The sequence below is a fragment of the Ascaphus truei genome, chromosome 3 (genome assembly GCF_040206685.1).
Source record: "Ascaphus truei isolate aAscTru1 chromosome 3, aAscTru1.hap1, whole genome shotgun sequence".
Lineage (NCBI taxonomy): Eukaryota > Metazoa > Chordata > Amphibia > Anura > Ascaphidae > Ascaphus > Ascaphus truei.
This window is the reverse complement of record NC_134485.1, coordinates 231,321,718-231,341,995: the sequence shown is the minus strand read 5'-3', so window position 1 is coordinate 231,341,995 and position 20,278 is coordinate 231,321,718. Positions and strand designations below refer to the sequence as shown.

The 20,278-nt window shown below is 43.6% G+C and overlaps 1 protein-coding gene across 21 annotated transcripts in view; it reads right to left on the bottom strand.

Moving 5' to 3' along the window:
- DMD (dystrophin) overlaps window positions 1-20,278 on the bottom strand; it is a 2,761,517-nt gene that overhangs the window by 32,788 nt on the left and 2,708,451 nt on the right. For 18 of the 21 annotated variants that reach the window (XM_075590265.1, XM_075590266.1, XM_075590270.1 and 15 more), the window contains 5 exons: window positions 8,837-8,948; window positions 7,965-8,101; window positions 6,454-6,492; window positions 1,966-2,031; window positions 431-496 (listed from right to left, as the gene is read on the bottom strand). In XM_075590265.1, the coding sequence (XP_075446380.1) occupies window positions 431-496; window positions 1,966-2,031; window positions 6,454-6,492; window positions 7,965-8,101; window positions 8,837-8,948 (420 nt within the window). The remainder of the gene's footprint in view (window positions 1-430; window positions 497-1,965; window positions 2,032-6,453; window positions 6,493-7,964; window positions 8,102-8,836; window positions 8,949-20,278) is intronic. The other 3 variants (XM_075590272.1, XM_075590267.1, XM_075590276.1) reach the window with 1 other exon arrangement.

Sequence of the window (20,278 nt, the reverse complement as noted above, 5' to 3'; positions counted from 1 at the left end):
GCTAGATTCCTGTTGAAACTATCTCATGGACGTACAGTATAGTATTAACAGTGCTTGGGCAGTCTGTGCTTGAGGAGACCCCTTAAAAAGGCAAGGCACATGGCTCCTTTTGTTTATAAGGCAGATTGGCGCTTTAAGTGTGACTCTTATTACAATGGAAAGTAGCAAATTCTGCTTCTACTGCGATCGTATTAGCTTTTGGAGGAACATACCCGAAGCTTTATTTTCCATTGTTACTATATAGCACCTGAGTACTATAAAGTGATTACATTATTTAGCTTACCAGATATGATGTGTAATTAGACAATACTTAATTTTTCTTTGAAATGAACTCCTGGAGTCCAATTTAAAAAAAAAGACATCAACTAGAGATTAACAAAAATGCACCTAAAGCAATAATACTTTACAAACAAGATTGCAGTATACATACATGCTTTCATTGGGAGAAATACTATCATTTAGGTAGGATCCATTGCTGTTCTCCATTTCTGCTAGCCTGTTAAAATATCAAAGATAAAATACAGAACGCATTAATTTTTCAATGTGTGCTCTATCACAACAAAAATAGCACCATATGATTTTGTAACAGATAACTGCATCCCATGGAGTACCGGCAGCACCTTTAGAAGCAAGTATCTCACGAGGTGGTCCCCGGAGCTGAAATTAACGCGGTTCACCTCCATAGACCCTCTACTTCCCACTAAGGGGGAAACTTTTTCCCCCCAATCGAATGCTGCTTTAAGAGTTCTACAGATATGCATTTGCTATCGTCAATATATGACGCTCCAATAGTGTACCAATAAGCAATATGGAAAAGCACATATATTGGGATAGGTCCTATTTGCATCTCAGGTTTTCTGTGCATCAATGAAAACTGGCAAGCCTGAAATGGTGGAAACATGTGCATGAAAAAACACGAACACACGAATCTTGAGGAAATAGGTTACAAAGGAATATTGTCACAGACTCTAAAGGATAGCATACAGTCTTTTTTAAACCAACTATTTTGGCCTGTGCTTCCAAATTGCTCCAAAAAGTTTTTGTTTTTTTAGCAAGTGTCTTATGTAAGTCACTTAAAAGGTACTACGGCACTCAAATCTAATGCGATCTATTTGTTGAGCCACTTTAGGCAATGTTATTAGAAATACATTTTGATCATTTCCATAAAAACACGTACAGGGAAAAGAACAAAACCATATTTATCAGGCTATATACATGCACATTAAGATATGCAGACACACCTTGGGAGTGCACATGCAAACAAACAAAAACATTATCTAGATTTTAGACTTATGAGCACAGGAAATGCAAAAAAAGAAGTAACGTTACAAAAAGAATTTATTTGGTAGAATCAGCAATTTTATGGTCAACATTTAGACCTTTCCCGATATTTATATAAATATATTTTTGTACTGGTGTGTGTGTGTGTGTGTATACACACACACAATACGGAATCATATTTTTTTCCTTACTGCTTAATACTTTGTGTTATTATTTTGAATGGCCATTTGACAACAACACTTCTACACATGATCCAACAATTGAATGTGCAACCCTGCAATCAGGCTACTCAATATGCAGTTACTATCTTTCAGAGCAAGCAGTATCCCTTGCTCAGGAAGATTCCAGTTCCATTTGAATTGATTGATGTGTGGACTTGTGCTACACAACTCAGATGTATCTATACAGAGGCAATCTGAAAGTCATCTATTGACAGGATGAAGATAGGTGAAACTGTGGAATTATATCAAGTTGCATACTTTTTACCGCTTCATTTCCCAAGTCCCGTTGAGTAACAGGCATGTAGTGCTTGACATTTAGAAGTCTAAAGGCAGGCCCAAAATCAACAAATGGGTGCAGAGTATGGAAGTGGCACTAATGCTTTAGAGGAGTACACTGATGGAATGAACTAAACGGTACAAGTCTGTTCACTAGTTTTCAGGAGCTTGTGCCATAGAGTCATACCTGCTAGCATAATGTTCAATTCGTGAGTGAGTGTCATCATGTGAAAGCTGGGGAGATGAGGCAGGGCTGTGGAAAGAAGAATGTAAACACAATTCAATCTTCACATGAAGACAAAAAAGAAAGAAAAGTAACATGGCCATTCTTCAAATGACAATTTACTTTTTATTTCTAATCGCGAGTGTTTTTGCTACATTATATGAAAATTACACTGGTTGGGTGTTGCGGGACACATTTCTTTGGGCTACACAGGGCTTGGGTTCTAGGATTAACTAAACTGAACGAACAGTGGCTCATGTGTGATAACAAGCTGTCAGTATATGTTGTTGGTTACACAGTGTTGGGTCATTTAGGTGTGCAATGGACTCCTGTCAAGCCCTTCTATTGCTGTAAATAGGAGGTGGTGGATGTTATGGCATAGCTTCAAGCTCTACATGCTAGCCTGAAACATGCTCACCAACAGAAGAGAGCCTAAAAGCATGGCCCAAGAACTGTCAGCACAATGGAGGAATGCCATGTTAGCAACCCTCATGTGAAGCGTCAGGATCAGCGAGCTGTAAACCGCACTAAAATAAAGTAAATAAAAAATAATTGCCCAAACTACATTATAGACCATTATGACAGGATATAAAGACAGTAGATAACCAGATGTAGGTTTCTAACGTTTACTTATGAGTCCATGGTGTCCATAACTCTGCCCCGTTCTGCTTTGTCACCCTCCCACTAATGGCACTGCAGACCATAATCTAACTATACTGTTCTATTTCTAATGGATGAGCAGGGAGCAGACAGAGAGGGAAACCAGTCATGTAATTTGTGATGACAAAGCAAAAGTGGGTTGAGTTTTGGCAATCACTGATCCATGACTGGGAGCAGAGGCCCGTAACTAATAATTTCCTGATTTCTCATACCGTGGCTGCAACTCATCGCATTACTTTAATGCAGTTTTTTTAATGAATCATTTTTATGTTGGTGTAATGAAAGGAATGTCTTACTGCAGAAGAAAAAAATCCAGGACTAACTAGATTACTACTGTATTGTCTCCAAGCTACCATGGAGAAAAAGCAGGTTTATCTTTACGGTTGTTAATGGCATCTGCCAGTTATTTTTTATGCTTATGTTTGATTTCTGTCTCACTGTCATTTCTCTCTTTTCTACAATAACTTATCTATTAGTTCCAGCTTCAGCACAAATTAATTGAAGATATGGGTTTTGGCATTTTAGTTCTGGATAGTCATAAATGCAAATGGCTTAAAATGCATTTTATTTCCTTCTCACACGTATCTTACTGCAGAATAAAGTAACTGTTAAGATGTTCTGAACATGACATTTTAAATATCCAATAGTTAAACTTCCATTCCTGGCTTAATGACGTTTTATTCTGCCCATCAGCTTTAGATCTTGGAGCATAAATAATTTAAAAAAAAATCCAAATATGCTTCTGTTTTGGGGAAAAGGGAGGGGTGAAGCAACACAAGTCGCACAAAAACGGAAACAAATTAACAGGATTGTGGAACTAGAATTGTACACAAGTGTCTTCTTGCCTCAGAAGAAAAAACATATCTGTGATAAATGTTTGAATGTATAATCTTGTTTATGTAGTGATGAAAAAAGCAGTTTAGTGATTCCTCTGAGTTGAGTTCAAATTATGTTGTTGTACAGGTGAAGAAATCTTCAGAGTGCAGATGTCGTCTCTTCTTTATGAAAGAGATATTAGACATAAGTTACAGTCTATATGTAGCAAGAACTCATTTCACACAAATGTCTATTTAAAATCACAGCACTCTGGGTTCCAGAACAGAAGACAGAACCATGGAAAATTGTAGGTTTGACACTTTTCGGCTAACACGGATATCACTTGTTAAGCACTTGCTATTGAAGTCATTCTGGGAGGAGGTAAAGTGCCTTCAACGAACAAACACACTGTATTGAACAGTGGTGGTTGAATGTCTGATTTCATCAAGGGTTCCATTATGCTGCCATTTAGATGGGCATCAACACGGTTAACTAATTAACCATTTTCTTAAGCCTGACCGAGTACATGGCCCTGCTGCTTAGCGACATAACGGAGTTGCAATGGAGCACTGAGCTCTAACACCCCCTGCATCATTTTAATAATTGCTTTGTAATTTAAGGTTCTTTTAAGATCTCGGAATTCCAGGCCCTAATGCTTAGAATGCTCCAACAAATATGTAATACAAAGTATTTGCTGCTTTTAATGACGTTAGCAGCTTGCACCTAGTTGAGAAAATAATGCAGCAGCATTTCCAGTGTTATTTTTACTTTTCTCTCCAAAATAGAATAGAAAACTAATGGAGGCTTCACAATGAAGTACATGATCAGAATAAAAATGATGAAGTAGGAAATTTGGCCCCAACAACTACATTTTTGAGCCATGGGACTGGAGGTTTAATGAGCAATTGTACAAATGACTGCCTTTCCACATCCCAAACACTGGCATTTAGTGCCACAGATCAGAAAAGTCCTAAGAAACAGAGCGGTAAAATGCTAACTCTATCACTTTTAGATCTTGCCAAATAACTGTAAAAGCTGCAATGCTTATATACAAATAAGTGTGGTTACAAAAGTATTTTTACAAAGCAATACAAGCAACGAGTATGTTTGTGTTATGCAACAAAGCCATATTCTGCCAGTGAATACGCAATCAACATTTATTCACCGAATACATGATAGATACTGATCAAGTGTTGAGGCTTTTTGCAGCATGCGCCAGCATATGGTTTTGTTACTTAATTCTGCCTGGCCACAAAGGGCCACACAATTGGACTTTTCTGGTACTACTGCAGGTCTCCAATTCCTCTCCTGTATACAGTATAAAAATGTATGTGCAGGTAAATTATTCTACACGTGCATTGATCTTGCTTTTGTAAATTATTCTTTTTGAAGGCCCTTGACTGTCTTTTTTACATTTTCCTGTGACATTTGCTAAAGGCTGTGATATCTCTCAACAGATCAACAGGAGAGTTCTTAATAGATGTCATTTTATTACATGAGCTTACAAGACATAGTAAGTATCTTCTTATGATGTCTACTCTTGTGAAGAAAAAACAAGGTCATGCAAACGATAGTTGCCAACATAACAAAAAAATAAAATATTAAAAGGGACAAATAGTCAAGCAAGCTGAGCACGGGGCTGGTTAGTACACAACAACTCTGAAGCAAACACAACTACATGACAAACTCATATTTGGGAGTAATAAAAACAATGATTAAACCATAATGTAATTCCTAAGTCATTTTTTATTATATTTCTAACCTAACCCCTTCTGTGTCGGAGTGTGCAATATCTGCCCAGATCTCTATTACTGCTCGTCAGTTTCAGCTGCCTCCCACTTTACTTCCCCAGGAGTCTCTCTGTGACGACTCTTTCTTACAGCCATATTAAAACCTTCACTTCTATGCTGTCTCTCCTAGCAGTGCCAATGACATTCCCTGCCACTCTCTCAGCCTGTCTGTGCCTCCTAATGCAGCAAATGCTGCGGTTACATTGCTAGCTGGAGCTCCTCCCTCACTGTCCTTATTATATAATACATTTATATTTTTTTGCTTGAAACTGCACGTTTTTGTTTTTTTTATAGCAGTAAATATGCTTTTGCCACCGTTCAAAGGGTAGAAAGAATTGGTATTCGGGAACCTATTTGAATTAAATAAGAATCATATGCATTATCAATGTATCCAGCACTGCTAGGTTTTAATCCTTTTCTTTACATGTAGATTCTTTATTAAATGGAATGTGAAAAGCACCAGATTACTTACTTCTGGTTTCACCTTCCCCGGAGTCTATTGAAAATAACCTGACATACTCCAAGTTGGGAAGTTGCCAATGGTCCATTTGTTCTAACCCAGGTTGCTGATGACACCGATTATCTGCCAACTTAAAGGTCAACTTTCTAAATGTTGATGAAGGAGACCCCACTTGGACTCAGGGATTTTTCAAAAATCAATGTTGACATTTCTTGCACATAGCCTCTGCATGATCAATACAATATTGTGCATTTCTACTACGTGGTGACGTTCTCTATGGAAAAAGAACAAGTGTTCTTCTGCAGAAGACTCCTATCTGCGGGATACATTTCTTGGCAAGTCCATCTCAAAATAAACAGCTGGAACATTTGATACTACTAGGGTTGACTGCACTGAATCTACTTAAAGGTAGACGCTTACACCTTCAGTGAAGTTAACTTGAATTTTACTATTAAGTTATGTGGAGCTTTGAAAATCAGCGTTCATGAAAAGCCCTTTGGAAGTTCTACTTAGGTTAACTTTATACTCTGTCACAGGTACAGTGAATGTTTTAAGAGGCTTGGGAATCCCGTGTTTTTCACATCGTTAACTTAAGGCTAAAAGTGCACACTTAAAACTTCGATAAAAAAAGAAGGATGAGAAAATTAGCTCATGAAAAAAAGTGGAATAATCACCACAAATGGAAGCAGTAGCAACAGCAGTAGCGCAAAAACAAAAAGTACTCACGCAGAATCTATTGGCCAGAAGTTGATCAGAGTAACAGGACTGAAAGACAAAAAAATGAGGGGGTGAAGAGAGGTAGAAATCTCAGAGGGAGAACAAAAAAAACATAAGAAAAAAAATGAAATGAGATTTATGAAACAAACATGGATGCCAATTTAAGCAGCAAATGGAGAAAATAAAAAGGCTTTAAGAAATACAAGCTGTAACAACAGTAGACTAGAAGAAAATATTGGAAGCAGACTTAAAACAGCATTTTACAGAGACTTTTCATAAATCCAGATAAATTAATTGGTAAAAGTATGGGAAAATATAGATTTCAGTGAACACAGCTTTGAAATACTGGGCTAAAGTGTTGGGTATGGGGTTTAAAGTGCCTGTTACAGGGGGATATTAAGAGGCGAAATAAGACCATCAACTTTGTTTTATTTTATTTGATGTATGTGAAATATATGTATGTGAGAGTGTGTGAATGCCCAGAGTTTACTTCTTTTCACTACAGATGCCTTTAATATGTCTCAATAAAAATAAATCATAAAATCGAAGACTTTCCAAATAATATAACCACAAAATGTTGCACATATGACAAGTGACATGGGACTGGAGTACTGCAGTGCATGTGTGTGTACAGGGAGTAGGAGACAGACGCATAGACATTTACAGATTGCCGGACAGATGGAAGGTTTCCCCCTCTACCCCTTGACCAAGCTACCCCACAGGAGGCTTCCTAAGTGCTTCATCTTAGATGTTGGCTTGAGGCGATTTGGGAAACACTACAACTTTTCTGTTGTAGGGGTTGCATGGATAACCTACGATAAACAAGAAGGGTGAACCGTTTGGGATATTAAATAATATATCTCATGCAACCACTGCTTGAAATAAAGGTCCTTTTTATATTTGCTTGTCCTAACCATTGTGTTCATGTGAAACGTCATGTGTCCTTTCATTCGATATAAAAAAAAATAATGCAACAAAAAACATAGCTTTCAATACTGTACACATTGAGAGCAATATGAATGCATTTAAAAAAGATTGTTTTATTTTTTTTTAAATCCATTTTTTCTTTTATTTTTTCTTCACGTACAATGTGAAAAATGCTTCCTCCTCTATGATCATTATTTCCTGTTAGGGTGGCCCACTTTCAGATAAATGATTTAAATACAGCAGAAAGCAGAGTGAGTAGAGGGTCAGTATCAGCAGTGGTTGACAAATCACCAAAAAATCTACTCGCCACACAAAAAAATCTACTCGCCACCTAGTACCAAACATGTGCTGCTTGGGCCAATATTTACTCACCCGGGGGTTAAATCCACTCGCCCGGGGCGAGCAAATGTATAGGTTTGTCGAACACTGAGTATCAGTATAGGTAAAGTTATGCATACTTATCAGCTTGTGTTTCTACACACTGTAGCAATACAAAGTAAACAAAAAGGTATGGCGTGTAAAATAAAAACAAATGACAAGGGAAGGTAGAATTACGAAGAAACTCGGCACCTTCACATTGTAAGGTTACTCACGTTTCCATGTTGTCTCCTTCTAAGACAGTTTGTACAGGCAGGTAACCCATCCTTGGATGCTTCGCAAAATATCTTTTGGTCCTGAATTTATTCTTCAGAACCTTTGCAAAATCACGAACATCTTCTCCAGATGTAGTCTGAAAGCAGAAGAATGAGAAAACCATACTGTTAAGAACAGAAGACGACAATATGAATACTTCACTTTAATAAAATATAAAGTTAGGTGACATTTGGCGCCATTGTTTTACCACAGAAACCGCGCTGATCACGGGGCAATTCAAAATAAGAAACATTTTTTTTTTTTTTAACCAACTAGGTTTTAAAAATGGGGGCGAATAAAATACAGCAGCGAAGTCCAATTCTGCTCAACACTCTCCTTAAGAAAGTAAGCAGCCAGGCAATAGATGTTTTACAGGAAAGCATTTGGCACCTGCCCATTATTTAGTGGCTTATGACAATGTGATGTAGCATTTCTCCGTCCCTTTTATTGTAGTTCACGGTTCAAAGTGAAATTCAGCCAAAAGCATTTACCACAAACAAACCTGACTAATAATCAACACTGTTTAAAGCATAACATCTACCTCAGCAGTGAACTGCATTTAAGGATGAGAACCAATTTGTTCTGCACACCTTTAGTATCAACATAAATATGCACATAAGATTGCAAAAAAAAAAAAAAAAGGCTAATTACAGCATTAAGAAACTTCGTACGAGAGTGGCTTTTTTTTTTTTACCCAATATTCTTAAAAACACAAATGTTTCCACATTTATTAATTGACATTTAGTACTTTCAAGGAAATATCTGTTAATTATTGCTCCGACATAAGAAAAAAAAAGTTCAGATATTTCTGTTAATTCAGTTAACAACTTACGGGAGTACAATATTCAACCATTGGGTAGTGCATTTTGTGACCTTTTGCAACACGGCCAGAAAAGAAGCAGCTTTGGCAGATGTCATAGTTAAAGTGCTTTAAACTTCTGTACCTAAAGAAGGGAACAAACGACACAATATGAACCAAGATAGAATGGAGTATACATTTACAAAATATAAAGCCTGCCTTCTCACTCCCTGTTACAGATATAACCAGGAGCAATGGGAGGAGAGGGCACTTTGCCAGTGAAAGGGAAGGCGGTCCTACTCCATGCTCAGTGATATACTGTGCACACTGTATGTTTCCCACGTTCCACCTTATTACCATGTTCACAAACCTATTTAAAAATAAAATTAAAAATAATCTGTTTTTTAAATGCAAAGAACCACTCAGATATTGGGCCCATATTTACTAAGGGGCACGGTGTCTTAATGACCCATTCAAGTGAATTAAGTTGCCATCCGGCACGAGGTGGTATCTTGTGGCATATCACAACTTAGTCAACATGGCCCTTAACCCCTTATGCATGCCACTACCATTGTTTTTTTGTTCATCCTTTTAAACGGACAGTCCCTTCTAGGAGCAAAGCGTACTAATGGCAGTGACATGTTAGAGTTAAATAGGGTGATAAATGCATTTTTATTATAACCCGATACATGTTAAAATGAGCTGTACTTGAGTGATTTTCTTTTAAAGCATTTATCGCATTATTCTAATCTTTTAAATACAAGTATAACCAGTCAGTTACATGTGTAACTTTGCTACATTAGTTAAATTCGTCTTGACTGATCGCACCTTTAAAATGGTGCAATCCTTAATAGCTGGCCTAGAAACATTTTCTAAGGAATGTAACAATGTAATTCCCTTCCTTAACATATGTATGCCTGCAGCAACAATTTTGCTGCTTTTGTTTCTTTTGAAAGCGCGTCCAATTTCTTTTTCTTAGAGGCCTCTGAATGGGGAGAGTTTGTCAATGAAACATTTGAGTTACCCTTCCCGCATACCCAGGGCCTGCTAATTTGTGCAGGGTTCGGTTGCAGTAGGGGTTTTGGTGGGGTCTCCTACTGTACCTTCGACGGCATTTCCTTCTCCTACGACTCAGCACCATGTGACGTTGCGGCGCCCATGTGACATCACGTTGTCATGGCAATGTGGCGTCACAATCATGGCATCGCAGACCCATGACAAAGCGACACTGCAGGAGGAGACGCCGCTCTCCCACAACAATCAGAAGGTAAGAGATAGTTACAGAGGTCCTGCACACACTACCGGCAATCAGTTTAATTGTTGTGGGGAAGAGCGCGGGGCTTCTGTAACCGCGGGGGTCGGCACAGATGGCACCGCCTTCAAGCCGGCCCTGCCCTCATCAGAGAACCAATAAAGAGAAGGGATGGGGGAGAGAGGGTGGCTGAACAAGCACGCATTGAACACACTGAACATCACAAAAAAAAAGAGCCAGAGGAAATTAAACCCCTCCCAAGTCTCTTGCTCACCATGATTACAAACAAACACACACTGATTTAGAAATGCTAACGTAGGTCTGATTTTGGTAATATATAACGTATTTCCACGATTCCAAGACTCACCTTTATTCACAGTTTAACATTCCTGAAATTGGGATGTGTCTTAGGTTTCACTTATAGTGCCGGCGACAGCAACAGCGGTTGCGGCGGCAAAACAAATGCATTGCCGCGCTTATAGTAAGCGCGACGCAGCGACAGATTGGTCGCGATCGCTGGAAGTCGTCTCTATTTGATTTTTCAGCGACCGTCGCGTCGTCGTCGCTATAAGCGTAGCCTTAGAATCGATGTCTTTGAAAAAAAACGAGGCTGCAAGAGGGAGCTGCCGCAGCAGGGAGGGCTGCTGGGTACCAGCCGGGGGCGGAATGCCGGAGCTGCCGCAGCAGGGAGGGCTGCTGTGTACGAACGCCGGAGCTGCCGCAGCAGGGAGGGCTGCTGGGTACCAGCCGGGGGCGGAACGCCGGAGCTGCCGCAGCAGGGAGGGCTGCTGGGGTACCAGCCGGGGGCGGAACACCGGAGCTGCCGCAGCAGGGAGGGCTGCTGGGTACCAGCCGGGGGCGGAACACCGGAGCTGCCGCAGCAGGGAGGGCTGCTGGGTACCAGCCGGGGGCGGAACGCCGGAGCTGCCGCAGCAGGGAGGGCTGCTGGGGTACCAGCCGGGGGCGGAACACCGGAGCTGCCGCAGCAGGGAGGGCTGCTGGGTACCAGCCGGGGGCGGAACGCCGGAGCTGCCGCAGCAGGGAGGGCTGCTGGGTACCAGCCGGGCGGAACGCCGGAGCTGCCGCAGCAGGGAGGGCTGCTGGGGTACCAGCCGGGCGGAACGCCGGAGCTGCCGCAGCAGGGAGGGCTGCTGGGTACCAGCCGGGCGGAAAGCCGGAGCTGCCGCAGCAGGGAGGGCTGCTGGGTACCAGCCGGGCGGAACGCCGGAGCTGCCGCAGCAGGGAGGGCTGCTGGGTACCAGCCGGGCGGAACGCCGGAGCTGCCGCAGCAGGGAGGGCTGCTGGGTACCAGCCAGGCGGAAAATCGGAGCTACCGCAGCAGGGAGGGCTGCTGGGTACCAGCCGGGCGGAACGCCGGAGCTGCCGCAGCAGGGAGGGCTGCTGGGTACCAGCCGGGGGCGGAACACCGGAGCTGCCGCAGCAGGGAGGGCTGCTGGGTACCAGCCGGGGGCGGAACGCCGGAGCTGCCGCAGCAGGGAGGGCTGCTGGGTACCAGCCGGGCGGAAAGCCGGAGCTGCCGCAGCAGGGAGGGCTGCTGGGTACCAGCCGGGGGCGGAACGCCGGAGCTGCCGCAGCAGGGAGGGCTGCTGGGTACCAGCCGGGGGCGGAACGCCGGAGCTGCCGCAGCAGGGAGGGCTGCTGGGTACCAGCCGGGCGGAAAGCCGGAGCTGCCGCAGCAGGGAGGGCTGCTGGGTACCAGCCGGGGGCGGAACGCCGGAGCTGCCGCAGCAGGGAGGGCTGCTGGGTACCAGCCGGGCGGAACGCCGGAGCTGCCGCAGCAGGGAGGGCTGCTGGGGTACCTACAGCTGGTGGACGGGGGAAGAAGCAGGGGGCGGTTGCAGAAGAAGGTGGAGCAGCTGTCCCGAGAGCTGGGCACGCTCAGGAACTTCTTCCTGTACAAATAAGGCCGCTAACGTGAGTCCACGTGAGGCTCACAGGATCTCCTACGTTGCGGAGTGACGTTCCACCGCCCGTAGTGCGGAGCAGGAGGTTCCTGGTTTTTCCTGGAAATTGTTATTAAATCAATGGTGCGTCTTACAATCGGTAGCGCCTTACAAATCGAGGAAATATGGTATATAAAAATGTGAACCCCAGAACATTTTGTTCCTTGGTGGGATAGGTCCTTAAAAAATTTTTTTTTCCAACTTTATTAATGATGCAGTTGTCAGTGATATCTCTTGCAGAAAACCCTTTTTCATAAAAAAAATAAAATTTAAAATTGCGGCTCTTTTCTGTGACACTCCAGAGATGCTTCTATTTTTTTTTAATGATAAAGCTACCATTGTCTCTCAGAGGCAGCCCTGATTTCACTGTCCATTGATTAAGTGCATTTTGTATGATTTCTAAGGGAGAAGTTTACAAACCAGAGAGTCGAATGCGGAGTATTTGTGAGGGAGTTTTGCTTTCCTGCGTTCTATTTCAAAAACTCGTTGAGACGGATTACCCACGGTACTTAGTTAGGGGAAGGAGAAAAAAATAATGGATACATAATTTATGAGATGGTGCTGCTCAGGGCAGGAACAGGAGTAAGAAATAATTTCTTGTTACTGCAGTGATATATCATCTTAAACAGCTGTATGTCAATAATGCCTCTTCCTAGTGTATACAATCTTCAACAACGCGGGGGATAACCATCAATTTCACTAGTGTTCAACGAGACAACGGAAGAAATAAGGAAATCGTGGTATATTTTGTAAAGTAAATGTACTGCTCTGTTTGGTGCTGGATGGAGCAATAAGGCTCCGCTTCAGCTGGGTGTCCATAACACATCTTGGGCTGCCCAGCAGTGCTTCCATTTAGAACTCCAACCTAATTTCCTTCCCTGTGAGATATGGGCAGGAAGGATGTTCAGCCTTTTCAGCAGTCATTGTGATGGTGCAATCAAGGGCACTTGATTCATGAGAAAGAACAAAATAAACTGTTGTCTACCTTGCACAGCCTAGGTAGTCGGCATGGAGCTTATAAAGAAAACGAATCATGGCTAGAGAGCACCATTTTTCAGAAACACACAAATTGGACCAGCGAGTTACAGAAAACCAGGCAATATAATCTGCCTCAAATTTGTTGAGTGAGTGATTTTTACTTGTTGTTTGGAAATAGCCCTATAAAAAAAAAAATATAAAAAAAAAATAAACACTGGACCAATTTTAGTCTTCAGTGAACTCAACATTTGGGCCAGTTGTTTTCACAGCTTTATATCAGTGTGATATTAAATACTCACTCTTTCATTAATCCCTTTGCAACAGGGTGGCAGATATGTGAACAAGCTCCTCAATCCTACCACATGCAACACTTATCTGATATCTGACTCCAAAAGACTGTTCATGGTCCCATGGTTCAGCAAAGTATCCGATCGCTCCTCCTTCTCTTACCGTGCACCCCAAAACTGGAACAATCTGCCCGAGACTCTCAGCCACCACCAGTTTAAGTTCTTTGAAAACTAAAGCTGCCTCACATTTTAATCTGGTCTGTAACTGATGCATACGCCTATAATATACTGTATATTATCTCCAACTGTGCATGCTATGTCTTGTATATAATGTATACACTTATGTACCGTATATTCCGGCGTATAAGACGACTTTTTAACACTGCAAAATCTTCTCTGAAGTCGGGGGTCGTCTTATACGCCGGGTATAGTCTTATACGCCGGCAAAAGTGCGGGGGCAGAGCAGAGCAGAGCAGTGGCAGGCAGAAGCTCCGTGCTGCTGCTGTTTCCCTGTGCTTGCAGAGGGGGCGGGGCGTCCCTCTGCACACAGACACAAGCCCTCCTCTTCCTGTCTTTACTCCTCCAGTGTTCAGCAGCGGGGGGAGCAGAGCAAGCAGTACAGGTGTGTGTGTGTGTGTGTGTATAGTGATGTGTGTGTGTGTATAATGATGTGTGTGTGTGTATATGTGTGTGTGTGTGTGTGTGTATAATGATGTGTGTGTGTATAGTGATGTGTGTGTGTGTGTGTATATAGTGATGTGTGTGTGTGTGTGTATATATATATGTATAGTGGTGTGTGTGTGTGTGTGTGTGTGTGTATAGTGATGTGTGTGTGTGTATATAGTGATGTGTGTGTGTGTATAGTGATGTGTGTGTGTATATAGTGATGTGTGTGTGTGTGTGTGTATATAGTGGTGTGTGTGTGTGTATATATATATGTATAGTGGTGTGTGTGTGTGTGTGTGTGTGTATAGTGATGTGTGTGTGTGTATATAGTGATGTGTGTGTGTGTATAGTGATGTGTGTGTGTATATAGTGATGTGTGTGTGTGTGTGTGTGTGTGTGTGTGTGTGTGTAATGATGTGTGTGTGTGTGTGTATAGTGTTGTGTGTGTGTATATATATGTATAGTGGTGTGTGTGTGTGTGTGTGTGTGTGTGTATGTATATATGTATAGTGGTGTGTGTGTGTGTGTGTGTGTGTGTGTGTATATATATATATGTATAGTGGTGTGTGTGTGTGTGTGTGTGTGTGTATAGTGATGTGTGTGTGTGTATATAGTGATGTGTGTGTGTGTATAGTGATGTGTGTGTGTATATAGTGATGTGTGTGTGTGTGTGTGTGTGTGTGTGTAATGATGTGTGTGTGTGTGTATAGTGTTGTGTGTGTTGTGACAAACAGCTTACTCCGGGGCTCCGCTGCTTGTCCGGGACGGTTAGAACACGGTCTTTCGGGGTAGGTTAAATGAGGAGGCGTCACGTACTGTTCCTTTAAACAGGCTGTGCCTGGTTTATTCAGTCCCAGGCACTGAGACTGCCACAGTGCATACAACAAAACACATCAAAACAAAAGCTGCTCACCTGAGCGATAACTTAACTTAGATTTCCCTAACTCAGGGTGGAAGTGGCTTTTCCACTTTCCAACAACAAAACAAGGTACTTTTGCAGAGTTAGCCAAATGAATAGAACAATTGAACCTGTGTGGGGAAGGGGCTTCTCCCCACTGTGTTCAGCAGCCTTCCAGGCTCTGGAGAAGAGAGAAGAGCAAACAGGAAATCAGTCTTACATACCTGATTTCTAATTAGCATGACAGGTGACAGAAATCCCTCAGTTCCAGCGCTTGCCCAAAACTGTGGGATGGAATGCATGTATTATAAGGCTGCACTCCCAGGCCAGACAGGATAGAAACTGTTCAGTATCCTGGGAGCCCTATATATGGAATTTATTACCATCCCCTGGTTTCTGTCACATATCCTCCCCCCCAGCTCAGACCCTGAGGGATGAGCGACCATGGATATTAGGGAGTGCATCCTTGACAACCCGTCAGCATTGCCATGTTTGTGCCCTGACCTGTGTTCCACAGAAAATTTAAAGGGTTGTAGGCTTAGGAACCACCTGGTCACTCTAGCATTCTTTTCCCTGTTTTGACACATCCAGGTAAGGGGTGCATGATCTGTGACCAACCGGAATTTTCTCCCCAACAGGTAGTATTTGAGCGTCTCTACAGCCCACTTTATTGCGAGACACTCTTTCTCTACTATGGAGTAATTTTTCTCCTGGGGATTTAGTTTCCTACTTAAATAAAGGATGGGGTGTTCCTCACCTTGAGACTCCTGGGAGAGTACCGCCCCCAGCCCTACCTCAGATGCGTCGGTTTGGACTACGAACTCTTTGGAGAAGTCAGGTGTGACCAACACTGGTTGGGCACAGAGAGCTTCTTTCAGGCTTCTAAAGGCCTGTTCGGTTTCGGGGGACCACTTTACCATAAGCGGTCCTCTTGCTTTTGTGAGGTCGGTTAGTGGGGTTGCCTTAGTCGCAAAATTGGGAATAAACCTTCTATAGTACCCAATTAACCCCAAAAAGGTCCTTACTTGTTTTTTTGTAATTGGCCTTGGCCAACCTTGTATCGCCTCCACTTTGAGTGTTTGGGGTTTGAGTAAACCTCTGCCAATAGAATACCCCAGATACTTGGCCTCCTCCAGACCAATGGTGCATTTAGCGGGGTTAGCAGTTAGTCCAGCAGACCGAACTGCGTCGAGCACAGCTTGGACCTTTGGAAGGTGGGATTGCCAATCTTCACTATGGATTACCACATCATCCAGGTAGGCAGCAGCATACCGAGCATGTGGTTTTAAAATTTTATCCATCATTCTTTGGAATGTGGCGGGAGCTCCATGTAAGCCAAAGGCAGCACCCTATACTGAAAGAGGCCGTCTGGGGTTGAGAAGGCTGTCTTTTCTTTTGCCCTTTCTGTGAGGGGAACCTGCCAGTACCCTTTTGTTAGGTCTAGGGTTGTGAGATATCGGGCTTTGCCCAGTCTCTCTACAAGTTCATCTACCCTGGGCATAGGGTAAGTATCAAATTTTGACACCGCGTTTAGTTTCCGGTAGTCATTACAAAACCTTGTTGTACCATCTGGCTTTGGGACTAAGACTATAGGGCTGTTCCACCCACTTTGGGATTCCTCAATTACGCCTAGTTTTAGCATTTTTTTAACCTCTAAACTTATAGCCTCTCTTTTGGCCTCTGGGATTCGGTACGGTTTAAGGTTAACTCGGACCCCCGGTTCAGAGACTAGGTCATGTTCAATTACGCTAGTTCTACCTGGCTGTGTAGAGAAGATTTCTTTGTTTCTGCTCACTAAATTCTGAACCTCTTGTTTCTGATGAACGGACAGGGTTTCAGCTATGCTAACCTCTGGGTCAGTTTCTTGACTCTCTGACGGACCTGGGGTTACTAGGGTTGACAAGACTTCTCTATCTTTCCAGGGCTTGAGTAGGTTTATATGGTAAATTTGCTCAGGTTTCCTCCTACCTGGCTGTCTTACCTTATAATTTACTTTTCCCACTCTTTCCAAGACCTCATATGGCCCATGCCATTTAGCAAGGAATTTACTTTCCACGGTGGGAACCAGAACTAGTACCCTATCACCTGGAAAAAAAATTCTGACCCTAGCACCCTTATTATACGTATTCCTCTGTGCTTCTTGAGCTTTCTCCATGTGTTCCCTCACTATGGGTAGGACTGCAGCAATGCGGTCCTGCATCTGGGCAACATGCTCTATTACACTTCTGTAAGGGGTAACCTCGTGTTCCCAAGTCTCTTTGGCTATATCCAGTAAGCCCCTTGGGTGTCGGCCATACAATAGTTCAAACGGGGAGAAGCCTGTGGATGATTGGGGAACTTCCCTAATGGCAAATAACAGGTACGGTAACAAACAATCCCAGTTTTTCCCATCTTTATCGACCGCCCGCCGTAACATGCTCTTTAAGGTTTTATTGAACCTTTCCACTAAACCATCTGTTTGTGGATGATAGACTGAGGTTCTGAGATGCTTGATTTTTAGGAGTTTACATAACTCTTTTGTTACTTGGGACATAAACGGTGTTCCCTGGTCAGATAGAATCTCTTTAGGAATTCCAACCCGGGAAAACAGAACTACTAACTCTTTTGCTATGTTTTTGGCAGAGGTGCTACGTAGGGGAACTGCCTCCGGATATCGGGTGGCATAATCTAATATTACCAATATATGCTGATGTCCCCTAGCAGACTTTATTAGGGGTCCTACTAGATCCATAGCAATCCGGTCAAATGGTACCTCTATTATGGGAAGGGGTACCAATGGGCTGCGGTACGCCTTGAACGGGGCGGTGATCTGACATGCTGGGCATGAGGAACAATAATTCGTAATTTCTGCCAGAACCCCAGGCCAATAGAAGCTTCGGAGAACCTTTTCTTTTGTCTTTTCCACCCCTAGGTGTCCCCCCAATGGATGACTATGTGCGAGGTGTAATACTACGTTACGGAATGTCCGTGGTACCAACAATTGTTTAGTTGTAACTGATTTTCTTTTATCAACCCGATATACTAGGTCGTTCTCTACCTCGAAGTAGGGGTAAGCAAGTGACCTATCTGGTTGGCCATGAGTACTATTCTGGTCCCGTATATTTCCCCTTGCTACCGCTAATGTGGGGTCCTCCCACTGGGCCTTCTTAAAACTCCCAGGACTGACCTCTAGGTCAGCGAGGGTCTTATCCTGTACTGGGGTGGTAAGTGCCTGATCAACATCTTGATTTGGGGTATTCCCTACCAAAGTAGTGATGGGGAAGGGAATTTCACAGCACTCCTCCTTTTCCCCTTTCTTATTTGGGCCCTCGTCAACCTCCATTTCTGAAAACGGGAAAGGATTTATTTCTTCTAATACTTCGTTATGGTCCGCTATTGAACTCTGGGCGCTATTCTGAGCGGGGGACCACATTTTTAGAAAATGGGGAAAGTCGGTCCCTATTAACACATCATGTGCCAGTTTGGGTACAATACCCACCTTGAAATCTAAAGAACCAAACTCTGTTTCAAAAAAAACATCAACAGTGGAATATTCATGATTATCCCCATGTATACAACAAATTGCCATTCTTTGTGAACTGTTTCTCTGTTTCTTCTTAATGGGCAAGAGGTATTCGGACACTAGTGTGACCATGCTCCCAGAGTCCAGAAGTGCCCGAACCCTCCTACCATTAACCTTTACAAATGCCCACAGATGGTTATTCAAGGGGTCCTCTGGGCTAGGGCGCATACATTGGGACAACAGCGAATAAGGTTCCACGCTGTTGCATTGCATGGGCTCATCATTTAGTGGGCAGATTTTTGCTGTGTGGCCCCTCTCATGACAATTTACACATTTAGGTACATAGTCTGTGTCCCACTTAGAGCCTTTTCCCGGCTCCCCATGTTGGCTATTGCCCTTAGTGTGCGAACCACTGTTGCTGGTGCTGCGTGAAGGTGGTCGCCGCTCTTCAGCTCCCCTTAACCCCGGTACCCTTTTACCGTCTCTGGAAGAGTCCTGGAACCTCGGGTAGTGGGGTTGCTCCACGACTGTGGGTTGCGGGTGCTCTCCTGCTGCATTGTACCTTTCTACGAGGGCCACAAGCTCATCCGCATTGTGGGGGTCACTCCGACTGACCCAATGGCGTAAGGCAGAGGGAAGTTTCCTCAAGAACTGGTCCATGACCAACCGTTCCACGATGTGGCTTGCTGAGTTGATCTCGGGTTGTAGCCACTTCCGGGCGAGGTGGATGAGGTCATACATCTGGCTTCGGGTGGCTTTATCCATCGTGAAGGACCATGCGTGAAACCTTTGGGCGCGAACAGCCGTGGTTACGCCGAGGCGGGCGAGGATCTCGAACTTCAATTTTGCATAGACGTTAGCTTCGGCTGGCTCTAGATCAAAGTAAGCCTTCTGGGGTTCGCCGCTTAGGAAGGGTGCGATTAGACCAGCCCACTCAGCTTCTGGCCATCCCTCTCTCTGTGCCGTGCGTTCAAACGTGAGAAGATAGGCTTCCACATCATCCGAGGGTCCCATCTTCTGAAGGTAGTGGCTTGCCCTGGTCATTTTCGGAACTGGGGCTGCCGCTGCCAGTGGAAGGTTACTGATAGTCCCCCTCAGGATCTCGAGTTCCTGCTGTAAGCCCTGAGCGAACCGCTGTTGCTCCTCTCTCAGCAAGCGGTTTGTCTCTTGCTGGTTTGCATTCGCCTGTTGCAGGGCTTCATTCGCGTCTTTCTGGACAGCGACATTGCGTACCAGCGCACTCACCACGTCTTCCATCTTGTTTGGAGAGAGAGAAAAAAAACCTTTTTTTTTTTTTTTTTTTTTTTTTTAAAGTTCTTTAACCCCCAGACCTTTTAGTGTTCTGCCCGCATTCTCCACCATATGTGACAAACAGCTTACTCCGGGGCTCCGCTGCTTGTCCGGGACGGTTAGAACACGGTCTTTCGGGGTAGGTTAAATGAGGAGGCGTCACGTACTGTTCCTTTAAACAGGCTGTGCCTGGTTTATTCAGTCCCAGGCACTGAGACTGCCACAGTGCATACAACAAAACACATCAAAACAAAAGCTGCTCACCTGAGCGATAACTTAACTTAGATTTCCCTAACTCAGGGTGGAAGTGGCTTTTCCACTTTCCAACAACAAAACAAGGTACTTTTGCAGAGTTAGCCAAATGAATAGAACAATTGAACCTGTGTGGGGAAGGGGCTTCTCCCCACTGTGTTCAGCAGCCTTCCAGGCTCTGGAGAAGAGAGAAGAGCAAACAGGAAATCAGTCTTACATACCTGATTTCTAATTAGCATGACAGGTGACAGAAATCCCTCAGTTCCAGCGCTTGCCCAAAACTGTGGGATGGAGTGCATGTATTATAAGGCTGCACTCCCAGGCCAGACAGGATAGAAACTGTTCAGTATCCTGGGAGCCCTATATATGGAATTTATTACCATCCC